The sequence below is a fragment of the Phasianus colchicus genome, chromosome 37 (assembly GCF_987193195.1).
Source record: "Phasianus colchicus chromosome 37, bPhaCol1.hap1.1, whole genome shotgun sequence".
In the NCBI taxonomy this organism is placed as follows: Eukaryota; Metazoa; Chordata; class Aves; order Galliformes; family Phasianidae; genus Phasianus; species Phasianus colchicus.
Genome location: NC_143472.1, coordinates 797852 through 813930, shown reverse-complemented (window position 1 = coordinate 813930; position 16079 = coordinate 797852). Strand labels below are relative to the sequence as shown.

General features: G+C 50.8%; 1 protein-coding gene and 2 pseudogenes across 1 annotated transcript; 2 read left to right on the top strand and 1 right to left on the bottom strand.

Annotated features, from left to right (window-relative positions):
- Window positions 1-1811: 1811 nt before the first annotated feature.
- LOC149913441 (uncharacterized) lies at window positions 1812-4936 on the top strand (annotated as a pseudogene).
- A 1227-nt stretch (window positions 4937-6163) lies between these two features.
- LOC149913440 (1-phosphatidylinositol 4,5-bisphosphate phosphodiesterase gamma-2-like) lies at window positions 6164-6939 on the bottom strand (annotated as a pseudogene).
- Window positions 6940-10433: 3494 nt separating this feature from the next.
- LOC149913439 (uncharacterized) lies at window positions 10434-15637 on the top strand. Its single transcript, XM_090129810.1, has 4 exons — window positions 10434-11073; window positions 11664-11774; window positions 11880-12577; window positions 13802-15637. The coding sequence occupies exons 1-4, from the start codon at window positions 10833-10835 to the stop codon at window positions 14114-14116; spliced, it is 1365 nt and encodes a 454-aa protein (XP_089985936.1). The 5' UTR covers window positions 10434-10832; the 3' UTR covers window positions 14117-15637.
- The last annotated feature ends 442 nt before the right edge of the window (window positions 15638-16079 follow it).

Here is a 16079-nt window from a genome sequence, read left to right as displayed (position 1 = left end):
GTTTCTCCTCACTGAGCAAGTGACTTCTATTTCGAACAACTGCCTATCCTGCTTTCTCAATTCGGTCTTCTCTGCACGGCATGAGCATGGTTAAGCTCTCTGCTGTACCAGGGCCGGCTACACTAAAAACCCTGGAGACCCACACATGCACTGTGGGGCAGAGAAAGAGCCCTGGTACGGACCAGGTATGTTACAGGTACAGGGACCCGTCTGTCTTAAGGAGACATCCTATGTGGAGGTGAAGGAGCGAGGGTGCTCTCCTTGAGGGTGGATCCACAGCTATAGGTTGGGTGCTGGTGATCGGTGTGGGAGCACAACCCTCGGGAGCAGGGTCCCACTTGGGGTAGTGTGGGAATCAAATGTTGTTTCTGCATTAGAATTGGATTTTTTTTTTTTTATTTTTATTTTTTATTTCATGATCTCCGCTGTCATCTTTCTTTTTGGGTGTCGTTCTACCTTATTTGGGGAAGGTTTCTGATAGTTTCCATCATTATCCTCTAGAAGAACCTTCCCCAGAAATGCACGCTCTGTATATAGGTGTGTATATTTATATTTTGTCACACACATTACAAGAAGATCCTGCACGAGATTGATTAAACCAGAGAACAAGTGATGGCCAGAGGGCCTGTCTATAAGGGGGTCATTCCCCGCTTCACTCTTTTCCAAGAAGTTCTCTGTATCCCTGGAGGAGGAGCCGTTCCACTGAAGCACTAAGTCTCCTCCTGCATAATGTCCTTTCTAGTTCTCAGGAAGGGTCTTACATTGAGGCCTGTCTATAGCTGTACATTGAATTTAGGTCCTTTTTCCTATTGTTGCCATTTTATTTGCACACCTACGCCTACTTCCTGCCGCACCCCATAGTGTCCAGTTGGTGGAGAGAATCCCACACTGAGGGATTTCCATTCCTTTATCTCCTGGTAAGGCTGTACGTATCCAACAATCAGGGAGCTTTAGGCTAACTGCTATTCCTTTAGTGATGTTTAAATAGGCATTTTCACGCCAGGCTGAAGCAAGTCTTATATAACACGTGCAACGTATAAAACACATTCTAAACATATTGTCTCTTAATCCTTAGCTTCAATGCTCTGGTCTTCTTAATAGTCCACTGTGGTTGAGATGTCTTCTTAACTCACGATGTTTACTCCTTCACCTTCATCGCTATATATGATGTTCTGGAACCCCAAATCTTGGAATTATATCTTGTAACAATATTTTAGTTACTCCCTGCACCTTGTTGGTCCTGCAAGGGAAAAGCCTCTGGCCAGCCCGAAAAGGTGTCTGTTAATACCAGCGTACACCTATATATATTTTCTTGGGAATTCAGAGAAATCAATTCACCACTGTTGCCCAGGATAACGTCCCTTCCCTATTTGTCCCATGGCACCCTGGGGCCTGTTCTAGGATTATCCTGTAACCAAATCTCACATTGCTGTGTTACCTGCTTAGAGGCGGTGGATAAATTCCAAGCCACGATCTGTTGGCTCAACTATTTATACAGGGCCTCGGTTCCCCAGTGAGTTTTCCTGAGCTCAGCCATGATTATGGCCCATAACAGGGAGGCGGGAGCTATTATCTTGTTTTGAAGCCTGCACCTCTGTGTCCTCTGTTTCTGAATGCTCTCCAAGCCCCTCGATTAGTTTATCCAGGTCCTGTATTTTGTTTCCTTTAATCTCCTCTGAACCAGAAGAAAATAAAGACATTCTTGCTCTGATTCGCAAAAGACCCTTGGAGATATAGACAAGTTCAGCAGACATAGGGGGAAAAAACAAAAGATTGTAACTGTTTGTGCCAGACAGAACCTCTGGATGTGATCACGCGACATCTGGCTTGTACACCTGGCATGGGAGCGAGCAGATGCTATCAAGGTCAAGTTGACCAGTGGCAAACCTGAGGGGGCTGACGGAGGTGAGAGGCAAAGAACCACGGGTTCACGTGTGACAAAGGAGCAGATGGTGGACTGCCAAATGGTGGAAGAGTCCATCACTTCTACGTGGAAGTGCTTTACGTTGCCCCAGCCAGGAACAGATGGGGAAGACGACCTGCGCAGAAGGTCGAGCTGCATCTCACTCAGGAACGGTTCCACGGCAGGCTGGCAGCAGGGCGTGGAGAGCAGCACACTGCTGAGTGGCTGCTGACGGAGTACTGCACCGAGATGGGGGCCCTGATGCTCCTTCCTCGTCAGGGAGAGTGAGACTTACGTTGGGGACTACGTTCTGTCCTTCTGGCACAGTGAGAAGGTGCGGCACTGCCGCATCCACTGGCGGCAGGACGCCAGCATCCACAGGTTCTTTCTAACTGACAGCCTGGTGTTTGACAGCCTCTATGACCTCATCACCCACTATCGGGAGACGCCACTGAGGTACAGCAGACTTGGGATGAAGCTGACAGAGCCGGTGCCGCGGTCCAACACCCACAGCAACAAAGCCTGCGTGCCACAGGACAGCACAAGAGGGACGAGCCCAGCTCTAGTGCCACCTCCTTCAGGGCAGGATGGAAGATCCAGCACTGCCGCATGCAGCAGGAGGGTCACAATTCATAAGACACTTGACCAAGGGCATATTGCTCCAGTTCATTGTACACAATAAAAGTTTTTGTTCTGCACTAACAACAGAGTCTGTGTCTAATTGCCACAGCCTTCATCTGCTTTGCCTTCCTCAACTTGTATGACGACCTTTGGATAGGATTTAAAAAGGGCATAGAGAGTTTTTACCAGTATTCCATAGTTGTATATCCATATGCAACACCACCTTGTCATCCCTAGGAAAGTCCGGAGCGCCTTTGCTGCTTGAGGTTCCACAGTCTGGCAAATTGCTTCCTTCCTCGTTGTTCTCCAGGGCTTGGGATCCAGCAGCAATTTCGTAACCCAAACAGGTTACTTGTGGCCGTGCCATCTGGGCTTTCTGTGGAGAAACTCAGTAGTCGTTAAGTCTGAGAAAGTTTAGCAGACTAATTGTCCTTGCTGTGCATACCTCCTTTGTATTGGTAGCTATCAGAAGGTCATCCATGTACTGTAACAGGGCTCTGTTTCTAACGACTTCCTATCCTGCTTGCTCAGTTCGGTCCTCTCTGCACGGCATGAGCATGGTCAAGCTCTCTGCTGTACGAGGGCCGGCTATGCTAAAAGCTCTGGAGACCCACACATCCATTGTGGGGCAGAGAAAGAGCCCTGGTGCGGACCAGGTGCGTTACAGGTACAGGGACCCGTCTGTCTTAAGGAGACGTCCTATGTGGGGGTGAAGGAGCTGAGTAAGGAAAGGACAAGATAAGGATTAACTCTTGTTTAGGAATGTAGGTAAGCAGGATGTGTGGTCAGATAAGAAAAGGGCATCTGGAAACTGTTGACACAAGGAATGGGTCAGGATCGGATTACTTCTGTCAGAGACAATGGGTCTTCTCCCATGCAAAGGAGACCCCCACTGCTCATGGCAGGACTGTATGCTGATAAGTCAGGAATGTAATGAATATGCATGTGAATTCCACTGATTGTGTATTCGTTCGGCCTGTATCTGTACCAAGCTTCTTCCTTACGGGGTGCAAGTTTGGAGGAGCTATCCCCCTTGCACCCAGCTTGGTGCCAAATGCTGAATAAAACATACCTGCTTTATAACCTAACTCTGGGTTATAGAGTTTGATTCCGCGAGTCAGAGCGAGTGTGCTCCCCCTGAGGGTGGATCCACAGCTGTAGGTTGGGTGATGGTGATCAGTGTGGCAGCACAGCCCTCAGGATCAGGGTCCAACTTGGGGAGGTATCTCAGAATTCCGAGCACCTCACAGTGAAATCTTGCCAGGCACCCTGAGAGTGACGCTATAATGCGCTCGGGAATGTAAGCTTTGTAATACTTTGGAAAAATATCACAACAATAGATGTATTCAGGGGCATTTGCAGTTAGCTGCCAGGAAGGGGCCTGGTTGGACCATGTAACGTGTAAATGTTCAAATTGGTTTTTCATTGTCGTTATCTTTGTGATTGTTAAGTGTTTCTGTTATAGAATTATTGCTTGTGGAATTCCATTTACAACACAAGTGCTCTTGTTGCTGGGGAACATTGGTTATAGTCTTGCCCAGGGAATTTGGTGTTCCCATGCCCTGGGGAAGTAGGCAGACCCCATTACTCAGCAGCGGAGACTTCATAAGTGGCTGCTTTGAATGCTAAATATTGGATCGGAGGTGTGAGTGGTGTGAATGTGGGAATTGAGTTTAATTGGATATTTGTTTAACCCTGTATTTGTTGTCAGAGGCTTGAACTGTAGTACTGTGCAGGAATTACAGTGGAATAGAGGAAATTGGCATTTCGGTTGGCGTTGTGGGCTGGGGCTTAAAGAGGAGTATGTATTTGGTCACACTAACGTACAGCTATAAGGTGTGGGCTTGAGGAACAATAAAGAATCCGTGAAATTTAGTATGGAGGAGCGCGGGGAAAGGAAGTTCCCAGGCAAATTCCACTTGAGATATTGCTGGGGATCCTGGGGGCCTCGTGAGCAAGAAAACTTTAATTAAAAAATGTAATCAGTGGTGGTTGGAAGGTGATGAGCACTTAGCAGTGAATATTGTTTTTGCGAAGGCAGGAGATGAGATGCTGGGAGCGAATAGCCTTCATCTGCAGAGACCTGGGAAACTTGATATCCCAGTGTCAGCACGGGAAGCCTTAGGAGGGGAGGAGCTGAGAGCAGGGCTCTAGGACCCAGAGATCTCCTCAGGAAGAGCTGAAGGGGGAGAGCTGAAGGGCCCAGGAGGTTCTGCCCCGGTGGAATGGGAAAGCACTTAGTGTGAAAAGAGGCGCTGGATTTGGTAATAGATGCAATAACAGTTAAGGGTGGAGAAGATTAAGCTAAGGAAGAAATTGCTGCAAAGGGTGGTATTGTATTCGTAGAAGAGGCTGGAGCATCTAATTGGGTGTTAAATCCTTCTCTAACTCCATTAGGTGATGAATTTGTAACCGTAAGGGAAGCCACTGGCAAAAGTGAGGAGGTTTACTTTCTTAAGCCTTTACAACTTCGTATATGTAAACAGGTAGGGATACACAAATTTTTGAAGGTGCCAAATTCACCAAAGCCTTTACTAGGGCAAGATTTACTAGAACAACTGGAAGCTGAAATCAAGTTGAAAGGAGAATCGGAATTTAAGGTCAAAGAGGAACTGTTAATAGCAGTGCTTATTTAGCACTGATCACTACCCCTGCTGGGACAAGGATCCCAGACAAAGGAAGTGATCAAGTCTGTCCTGGGGTGTGGACAGACTCTTCCCCAGGAAGAGCTAAGAATGCAGCACCAATAGCAATCAGAATAAAGAAGGAAGCTCAGTCGGTTCGGATTAAACTGTACCCCCTCGAATTCGGAGACAGGAAAAGAATCCCACCAATTGACAGTTTTCAGAGATAGGGTTGTTATTGGAGTGTGAGTACAAGATTTAAGGGCCATCAATAGAATAGTGTAGGATTTATACCCATTGGTAGCATACCTATACATGCTGCTTACAAAATTATCAGGGGAATTGGCATGGTTTACCGTTCTCCACCTAGAAGATGCCATCTTTTGTCTACTGTTGAGTCCAGAGAATCAGCTCATGTTTACCTTTGAGTGGGAGAATCCTGATTTAGGAAGAACAACACAACCCAATATAACTTACATGAACAGTGCTTTTCCATGTGTTAAAAAAAAAAAAAAAAGTCCCACTCTTTTCAGGAACCACTTGCCAAAGAGTGGAGCAATAGGTACGGACCCAGGACAAGGAGCCCTGTTACAGTACATGGATGACCTTCTGATAGCTACCAATACAAAGGAGGTATGCACAGCAAGGACAATTAGTCTGCTAAACTTTCTCAGACTTAACGACTACTGAGTTTCTCCACAGAAAGCCCAGATGGCACGGCCACAAGTAACCTGTTTGGGTTACGAAATTGCTGCTGGATCCCAAGCCCTGGAGAACAACGAGGAAGGAAGCAATTTGCCAGACTGTGGAACCTCAAGCAGCAAAGGCGCTCCGGACTTTCCTAGGGATGACAAGGTGGTGTTGCATATGGATATACAACTATGGAATACTGGTAAAAACTCTCTATGCCCTTTTTAAATCCTATCCAGAGGTCGTCATACAAGTTGAGGAAGGCAAAGCAGATGAAGGCTGTGGCAATTAGACACAGACTCTGTTGTTAGTGCAGAACAAAAACTTTTATTGTGTACAATGAACTGGAGCAATATGCCCTTGGTCAAGTGTCTTATGAATTGTGACCCTCCTGCTGCATGCGGCAGTGCTGGATCTTCCATCCTGCCCTGAAGGAGGTGGCACTAGAGCTGGGCTCGTCCCTCTTGTGCTGTCCTGTGGCACGCAGGCTTTGTTGCTGTGGGTGTTGGACCGCGGCACCGGCTCTGTCAGCTTCATCCCAAGTCTGCTGTACCTCAGTGGCGTCTCCCGATAGTGGGTGATGAGGTCATAGAGGCTGTCAAACACCAGGCTGTCAGTTAGAAAGAACCTGTGGATGCTGGCGTCCTGCCGCCAGTGGATGCGGCAGTGCCGCACCTTCTCACTGTGCCAGAAGGACAGAACGTAGTCCCCAACGTAAGTCTCACTCTCCCTGACGAGGAAGGAGCATCAGGGCCCCCATCTCGGTGCAGTACTCCGTCAGCAGCCACTCAGCAGTGTGCTGCTCTCCACGCCCTGCTGCCAGCCTGCCGTGGAACCGTTCCTGAGTGAGATGCAGCTCGACCTTCTGCGCAGGTCGTCTTCCCCATCTGTTCCTGGCTGGGGCAACGTAAAGCACTTCCACGTAGAAGTGATGGACTCTTCCACCATTTGGCAGTCCACCATCTGCTCCTTTGTCACACGTGAACCCGTGGTTCTTTGCCTCTCACCTCCGTCAGCCCCCTCAGGTTTGCCACTGGTCAACTTGACCTTGATAGCATCTGCTCGCTCCCATGCCAGGTGTACAAGCCAGATGTCGCGTGATCACATCCAGAGGTTCTGTCTGGCACAAACAGTTACAATCTTTTGTTTTTTCCCCCTATGTCTGCTGAACTTGTCTATATCTCCAAGGGTCTTTTGCGAATCAGAGCAAGAATGTCTTTATTTTCTTCTGGTTCAGAGGAGATTAAAGGAAACAAAATACAGGACCTGGATAAACTAATCGAGGGGCTTGGAGAGCATTCAGAAACAGAGGACACAGAGGTGCAGGCTTCAAAACAAGATAATAGCTCCCGCCTCCCTGTTATGGGCCATAATCATGGCTGAGCTCAGGAAAACTCACTGGGGAACCGAGGCCCTGTATAAATAGTTGAGCCAACAGATCGTGGCTTGGAATTTATCCACCGCCTCTAAGCAGGTAACACAGCAATGTGAGATTTGGTTACAGGATAATCCTAGAACAGGCCCCAGGGTGCCATGGGACAAATAGGGAAGGGACGTTATCCTGGGCAACAGTGGTGAATTGATTTCTCTGAATTCCCAAGAAAATATATATAGGTGTACGCTGGTATTAACAGACACCTTTTCGGGCTGGCCAGAGGCTTTTCCCTTGCAGGACCAACAAGGTGCAGGGAGTAACTAAAATATTGTTACAAGATATAATTCCAAGATTTGGGGTTCCAGAACATCATATATAGCGATGAAGGTGAAGGAGTAAACATCGTGAGTTAAGAAGACATCTCAACCACAGTGGACTATTAAGAAGACCAGAGCATTGAAGCTAAGGATTAAGAGACAATATGTTTAGAATGTGTTTTATACGTTGCACGTGTTATATAAGACTTGCTTCAGCCTGGCGTGAAAATGCCTATTTAAACATCACTAAAGGAATAGCAGTTAGCCTAAAGCTCCCTGATTGTTGGATACGTACAGCCTTACCAGGAGATAAAGGAATGGAAATCCCTCAGTGTGGGATTCTCTCCACCAACTGGACACTATGGGGTGCGGCAGGAAGTAGGCGTAGGTGTGCAAATAAAATGGCAACAATAGGAAAAAGGACCTAAATTCAATGTACAGCTATAGACAGGCCTCAATGTAAGACCCTTCCTGAGAACTAGAAAGGACATTATGCAGGAGGAGACTTAGTGCTTCAGTGGAACGGCTCCTCCTCCAGGGATACAGAGAACTTCTTGGAAAAGAGTGAAGCGGGGAATGACCCCCTTATAGACAGGCCCTCTGGCCATCACTTGTTCTCTGGTTTAATCAATCTCGTGCAGGATCTTCTTGTAATGTGTGTGACAAAATATAAATATACACACCTATATACAGAGCGTGCATTTCTGGGGAAGGTTCTTCTAGAGGATAATGATGGAAACTATCAGAAACCTTCCCCAAATAAGGTAGAACGACACCCAAAAAGAAAGATGACAGCGGAGATCATGAAATAAAAAATAAAAATAAAAAAAAAAAAATCCAATTCTAATGCAGAAACAACATTTGATTCCCACACTACCCCAAGTGGGACCCTGCTCCCGAGGGTTGTGCTCCCACACCGATCACCAGCACCCAACCTATAGCTGTGGATCCACCCTCAAGGAGAGCACCCTCGCTCCTTCACCTCCACATAGGATGTCTCCTTAAGACAGACGGGTCCCTGTACCTGTAACATACCTGGTCCGTACCAGGGCTCTTTCTCTGCCCCACAGTGCATGTGTGGGTCTCCAGGGTTTTTAGTGTAGCCGGCCCTGGTACAGCAGAGAGCTTAACCATGCTCATGCCGTGCAGAGAAGACCGAATTGAGAAAGCAGGATAGGCAGTTGTTCGAAATAGAAGTCACTTGCTCAGTGAGGAGAAACGTGCCATGAGTGCCATGGGCAGCGCTCAGCGAGGAAGTGAGCCAGCTGCAGGGAGATGCTGCCCTCGAGAGCAGGGCAGCCGGAGATTGCCTCTTCTGGGACCTGCTCACGGGTGAGAGGAGTTAAAGGAGCGCCAGGACAGCAACGTGGGGATGTGCGACCGCAAGGATGTGCGAATGTCCCCAGCAAAGGCAGCAAGGGACCCAGCAGAAAGCGACGCTTCATTAGCGTAACAACACACAGCCCCCATCCCCCCTCCCTCCCCCGGGTGCAGACGTGCCACGAGAACGAGCTGCGAAACTGCCAAGGCCTGGCAGCCGGCTCGGGGCGTGCTCGCTGTGGGAATTGCTGCCCGGCACCTGAGGCTGTGCCGAAGCGGCCAGAGCCTGGCTGGAAGCCATCCGGGCAGCACCGCGGCGGCAGGAGCTGCAGCAAGGCCGTCCTGCGGCCAGCTCCGGGCTGCGGGCACTCGGCATCCTCTGCTCTCCCAGGAGCGACTCCCAGGAGCCCGGTTGCCTGCGCCAGAGGTGGGAGCAGCCTGCTCTGCACCCGAGGTAGGTGCCCCTCGTGGCTCGTGCAGAGGAGCTGCAGGCATTTTTCTCTTCCAGGTGAACGCCGTTTCGAGGCAGGGACTGGGGAGGGCTGCAGCACTCGTGCAAACCCCTCCCGAGGCTTTTCTTCGGGCTGTCCCGGCAGCCGCAGATGCCTTTAGCGCTCAGCTGCGGGCCCTGAGCACGTCCAGCATCGGCGCCAGCGCCGGCACTGGGCCGTGTGATAGACGCTGAAAAGCTGACAGCCTGCGGGCTGACTGGAGCACGCGTGGAGAACCGCCCGAGCAGCAGGTCAGCAAAGCGCAGCCCGGGCTGCCTCGTGCAAAGGGCACCCGGTGCTGAGAACGGGCCCTGGAAGCGAGCGCCGGGTGCGTGCTGAGCTGGATGGGAAGCAGCGCCCCCGTGGGGGGGGGGGGGGTGGGAAATGCAGCCGCCGAGGCATTCTTGGTGCAAGGAGGGAGCGGGGCTCGTTCAGCTTGGAGAAGAGAAGGCTCCGGGAAGACCTCATTGTGGCCTTCCGGGACTCGAGGGAAACGCATAGACTGGAGGAAGATCGACTGCTTACACGGGTGGATAGTGACGGGACAAGAGGGAATGGTTTTAAGTTGAGACAGGGGAGATTCAGGTTGGATATTAGCAGGAAGTTTTTCACCCAGAGGGTGGTGACACACGGGAAGAGGTTGCCCAGGGAGGTTGTGGATGCCCCATCCCTCGATGCATTCGTGGCCACGCTGGATGTGGCTCAGGGCAGCCCGGTTTGATGGATGGCAACCCTGCACACAGCAGGGGGTTGAATCTAGGTGCTCACTGTGGTCCTTTTCAACCCAGGCCCTTGTATAATTCTATGATTACCTTCAGAAATTCATTGTAACACAACCCCTTAGAGAAGCTCACGAAGCTCCAAACTAATGTTGGGTCTCTTAAAGAAGGTCTGTGTCAGCAAGGTGTCTTGACATCAAGCTGAGAGGGATCTCTGTACAGGTGTGACCTCAAGAGACATCCCTGATTGTGGGGAGCTCCTGTTGTGCACCCAGTGCTGTGCAGGAGGGCTCAAGGGGCACTAGGGCTGCTCCCTATTTAGGGGTAAGATGACTGACTCATTGCTATGCATTGCCTTTAGGCATACAGTCCATGTACCCTCAGCTGTTGAACCGGGTGTCAGTTCTTTCTGCCCCCCAGTTTGAGTCAGCTGTGTGATTTGTAATCAGCTGTAGCTAGAGTGCTGCCCGTGCTGTTGCTGCTTGTGTTCCTGTGCAAGGCCTGCTGTGCCATCCCCCAGGCAGTGCCCTGCAGCTGGGCTGTGGAGGGCTGGGCTGGGGCAGGGACTGCTGCATTCCCTCACAGCTCCCCTGCCATTTCTCTTGTCCCTGCAGGCTCCAGTTCGACTTCTGCCTTCCGGCCGTGATCATCTCACCTGCAGGAGAGCAGCAGATGGCCACAGCACATCCATGTCAGGTAGGGGCTGGGGGCAGCAGGCAGGAGAGGCGGAGGGGCGAGGGATGCGAATGCCGGGGGAGAGGGAGGTGCCCTCATGCAGCAGGTGTGTGCTGGGGCCAGAGAAGCGGCTGGGACGGGAGTTTGTGTCCTGTGCGAGCTGCTTCCCTGGGCCTTGGCTGTTCCCAGCAAGGAGCCTCTTTGCTTGCAGGAGCCCGTGAGCTTTGCGCAGGTGGCCGTGTATTTCAGCAGGGAGGAGTGGGCGCTGCTGGACCCTGCGCAGCGAGCGCTCTACCGGGACGTGATGCTGGAGACGTACCAGTGCGTGGCCTCGCTGGGTGAGGGCTTTGCTGCCTTTCCTCCTCGTTAGGGCACCTTTGGCCTTGCAGAATGAGCCTCTGCAGGCAGGGCCTAGAATAATCGCCGTGCAGTTACATATTGATAACTACGACAGCAACAAAGGAAATACTGAGAAGCATGAGTTTCAGGAGGGGTTAGTATGCACAGCAGACTCATAAACGCCTCAGGGTCGGTGCTGGCACGCGGGCATCATCCAGGAGGGAGAAAACCAGCCCTTCTGTCGGTGCGCTGCACGGTGCTACCAGCTCCAGCTCACACACGACTCCCTGGTTAGACCTTTACCATGTAGGCTTTTGCATTCAGTTGCCATAGGCATTTTGATGCCTTGGTCACTGATATATTTTCAGAAAAGAAACAGGCCGTTCACAATTTAATTTTAAAGAAAACATTCCTTCATAATTTTCAGAGTTGTGAAAGCATTCTTTGCTCGAAAGGAAGCTGTGGGCCAGTATCATTCAGGCCCAAAGTGTGGTTTCTCCCTGGGGAGGGACACAGAGTGGAGCTGTTGAACAGGCACTGTGCCAGAAGGATGGAAATGTTCTCATCTCCCCTGTTTCTCTCGCTGAAGCTCCACTTGCAGCCCCCAGACCCGTGGTGATCTCCCTGCTTGAAGGAGGAGAAGAGCCCTGGATCCCAGATGTGCGTAGCCCTGACGCCGTGCCAGGAGACCTCAGCCCAGGTGAGGTGGTGGAGGGAAGAGTTTGGGGGTAGGAAGAGCCATCTCTGTTTGTGTTTTATTTTGGGCACTGTGTGCTATTTCTGGATTTCCTCTTTCATCCAGCAGGAATTGGGATTGCAGATATATTGGAGGATCAGCAGGAAAGTGGTGTGGCTGAAAGGTTGTGGGGTAGTGCTTGTGTGGAAGAAATCAGAAGGGATGTCCAAGGAGGCCTGGAGCAAGGTCAGGGTGAGGACATCGAGAAGCCACAGGGAAAGTGTCTGCAGAAGACATCAAGGAGCTCACTGGACTTCAGCATAGGTCAAGAGGAGCCCGAAGAACCCAGGAGCAAGGTTGTGTGCCCGAAGAAAAAGCAGAATCCATGCACCGAGTGTGGAAATAGCTTTGAAAAAGATTCCAGCATCATTAACCACCAGTGCATACGCTCAAGAAAGAGTCCATACAAGTGCTCTGAGTGTGGGAAGAGCTTCAAAAGGAGATCCCAACTCACCTACCACCAACGCATCCACACAGGAGAGAAACCATTTCGGTGTCCTGAGTGTGGGAAGAGCTTCAAAAGAAGTTCTGATTTGAAGTGCCACCAGCGCATCCACACAGGGGAGAGACCATTTCAGTGTCCTGAGTGTGGGAAGTGCTTCAAAAGCAGTTCTGAATTGAAGCAACACCAGCGCATCCACACAGGGGAGAGACCCTACAAGTGCTCTGAGTGTGGGAAGAGCTTCAAAAGCAGCTCTGAATTGAAGCTTCACCAGCGCATCCATACAGATGAGAGACCCTACAAGTGCTCTGAGTGCGGGAAGAGTGTAGCCTTCTATGATGTTGTCACTGGCTGGGTGGATGGGGGGAGAGCAGTGGATGTAGTCTACCTTGATTTCAGCAAGGCATTTGACACTGTCTCCCACGACATCCTTATAACGAAGCTGAGGAAGTGTGGGATAGATGAGTGGACACTGAGGTGGGTTGAGAACTGGCTGACTGGCAGAGCACAGAGGGTTGTCATTGGCGGTGCAGAGTCTGGTTGGAGACCTGTAACCAGCGGTGTTCCTCAGGGGTCGGTGCTGGGACCGGTCCTGTTCAACATCTTCATCAATGACCTTGATGAGGGGGTAGTGGCCACCCTCAGCAAGTTTGCTGATGATACGAAGTTGGGAGGATTGGCTGACACGCCCGAAGGCTGTGCTGCCATTCAGCGAGACCTGGACAGGCTGGAGAGCTGGGCAGTAAGGAACCAGATGAGGTTTAACAAAAGCAAGTGTAGAGTCTTGCACCTAGGGAGGAATAATTCCATGCACCGGTACAGGTTGGGGGATGACCTGCTGGAGAGGAGCTCTGCAGAGGGACCTGGGTGTCCTGGTGGACAACAGGTTGGCCATGAGCCAGCAGTGTGCCCTTGTGGCCAAAAAGGCCAATGGCATTCTGGGGTGCATTAAAAGGAGCGTGGCCAGCAGGTCGAGGGAGGTTATCCTCCCCCTCTACTCTGCCCTGGTAAGGCCTCATCTGGAGTACTGTGTCCAGTTCTGGGCTCCCCAGTACAAAAAAGACAGGGATCTCTTGGAAAGAGTCCAGCGGAGAGCCACAAAGATGGTGAAGGGCCTGGAGCATCTCCCCTATGAGGAAAGGCTGAGTGAGCTGGGTCTGTTTAGCCTTGAGAAAAGAAGACTGAGAGGGGACCTGATCCAGGTCTATAAATATCTAAGGTGTGGGGGGCAAAGTGGCGAGGCCAGACTCTTTTCAGCAGTGTGCGGAGACAGGACAAGGGGAAACGGCCAGAAGCTGGAGCATAGGAAGTTCCGCACCAGTGTGCGCAAGAACTTCTTTACGGTGAGGGTGACGGAGCACTGGAACAGGCTGCCCAGGGAGGTTGTGGAGTCTCCTTCTCTGGAGATATTCAAGACCCGCCTGGACGCCTACCTGTGCGACCTGGTGTAGGGATCCTGCTTTGGCAGGGGGGTTGGACTCGATGATCTCTGGAGGTCCCTTCCAACCCCTACGATTCTGTGATTCTGTGATTCTGTGATTCTGTGAAGAGCTTCAAAAGCAGTTCTGTGTTGAAGGTGCACCAGCATATACACACAGAGGAGAGACCCTACAAGTGCTCTGAGTGTGGGAAGAGCTTCAATAGCAGTTCCCACCTCATCTACCACCAGCGCTTCCACACAGGAGAGAGACCCTACAAGTGCTCTGAGTGTGGGAAGAGCTTCAGAAGCAGTTCTGAATTGAAGCAACACCAGCGCATCCACACAGGGGAGAGACCTTTTCAGTGTCCTGAGTGTGAGAAGAGCTATAAACGCAGATCTAGTCTCAACATCCACCAGCACATCTACAGCGCACGCAGGCTGTAGAAGCATCTCAAGACGCTGGGAACCTTCACAAGCAGTTGCAGTCTCGTTACCTACCAGCACAGCCACACAAGGTACAGAGCCTGCAGACACATGAACGTGGGAAGAGCTTCAGCCAGAGCCCCAGCTTGGTGACCAGCTATGGCTTTGTGTGGTGATGGACCTTACAAATCCCTTGAGTCGAGGAAGAGCTCTGTGGCCAAACTGAATCCTCTTTTCCTTCTTTGCATGAGAATTATGCATATTGCTCTCCTCCAGCTGCAGTTGCTTTGTTGAGTGGTCATACAAAGCAGAGTCCAGGGTGGGATGTGTCACAGCCACAGGAAATCCTCTGTCAGGTGGCACATTTCTGCCAGGGCTGTGTGCAAGGAGAGTCACCTCTTACCTTCCCTGTAGAAACTCCTCTGCTGTGGGGCAGCAGGTGAGGACCCAAAGGAGACCTCAGCTGGCCGATATGTCACCAGGAAGGAAGAAATCCTGTCTGCAGGGTGTTTGGGAAGAGCTTCGTCTGGAGCTCTACCATCAGTAGTCCCCAGAGAAGCAACCAGGGGAGTCCCTATGAGTGCCTTGACTGCAGGAAGAGGTCTGTCCAGAGCTGGGAGCTCAACACACACCAGTGTATCCACGTGAGGAACCCTACAAATGTGCAGCCTGCAAGAAGAGCTTTGGCCACAGCTGGAACCTGCTGAGGTTCCGGTGGAGTGTCTGCACTTGGGTGAAGTCCAATCCGTGCCTGCACCAGTGAGTTCACGTGGCTGGAAGCCTTAGAACTGCCTTGAGTGTGAGAAGGGCTTTGTGCAGAGGGCAGAGCTCCTCGCTGGCCCTGCAGGTGGTGTTTCTGGTGCATCACTGGCACCCTCTGCAGAAGGGACTTAAGCCAGGAGCTTCAGATGGCCTTTCCTTGCTGCCCTAAGCAGTTCTCTCACCATGCCCGCTTTCCTCTTCTGCTCTTCCTGCCAGCAGCTTTTTGATGCCGTTTCCTAAGGAGAAGCGGCAGTGTAGGGATGTTCTGTGTGTCTGTGCATGTGTTGCTCTCAGTGATTTGTGAGTGCTCTGATGAATCTGGGAGAAGGGTCAGGAGAGCAGTAATGTGACTCTTGGAGGTTTTCTGAGAACCATTTGTAGTGGAAAGGGAAGGGGGTGAATAAAGTAGCTGAGTTGTTCTGAAGCTTTCTTCACTGTAGTCTTGTTTTTGTTCTGAAAACAAATGTCAGCACGTGGAATGAAGAGAGGGAAAGGTGCAAGCAGGATTTGGTTTTGGTGCCTCCTCCAGCCCAGTGCTTGCTTTTGGGAAGGCATTTCTTTCACACAGCCCCATCATCCTTCCTAACCGTGCTGCACATTGGTTCTGCTGCTCTTCTCGAATGCTTTAATCAGCTGGTCAGAGCAGCTGTATGACACCAAGCCTTGTTTGTCTGCAATAAAACTCCAAAAAGCTGAGCTTGTTCTTCCTCAGTGCACCACCCCAAGTTTCTGGAGGTGGTGGGAGCAGAAGGCAATGCAAACCCACGCGGTGCAGAAGCTGCTCATCCCCAGAGCACAGAGATATCAGAGTGCTCTCCAGTACATGCCTGCCTTGCAAGTGATCCCTTTTGAGCTTGAAGGTTTTTGCTTTGTCCTTGGGAAGGTGTGTCTGACATCTCCTGCAGCAGGGCCTTCTCATTTGCTGGGCTCAGATAAAGCTTCTGTGCTTGGAATGCAGCTTGCAGGAATTGGAGTTGATTTTGGTGAGACAATGAAGCTGTTTTTCCATTATTTTATCCTGAACAAATCATCTTAATGGTGGATTTCCCCTCATGGTTTGTCACACGTCATGTTTAGTTGCATTAAGAGGGAACAACCAGCCCCCGGGTGCCCATGTGCAAGGCTGTTATTTGTTACTTGTTTTTCATGTTGGCATCCAGAGTTGGAGGATCTGTGTGCTGCAGCATCATCAGCATGAGTGAGACGTGGTGGGAATGGTGCT

What these genes read in the sequence shown, in the direction of transcription:
- LOC149913439 (XM_090129810.1), top strand. Translation starts at nt 10,833, where the DNA reads ATGCAGCAGGTGTGTGCTGGGGCCAGAGAAGCGGCTGGGACGGGAGTT. An exon ending in CCAGTGCGTGGCCTCGCTGG is followed by an intron (nt 11,074 to 11,663) that starts GTGAGGGCTTTG and finishes CTCTCGCTGAAG; the next exon opens with CTCCACTTGCAGCCCCCAGA. An exon ending in GCTCTGAGTGCGGGAAGAGT is followed by an intron (nt 12,578 to 13,801) that starts GTAGCCTTCTAT and finishes GATTCTGTGAAG; the next exon opens with AGCTTCAAAAGCAGTTCTGT.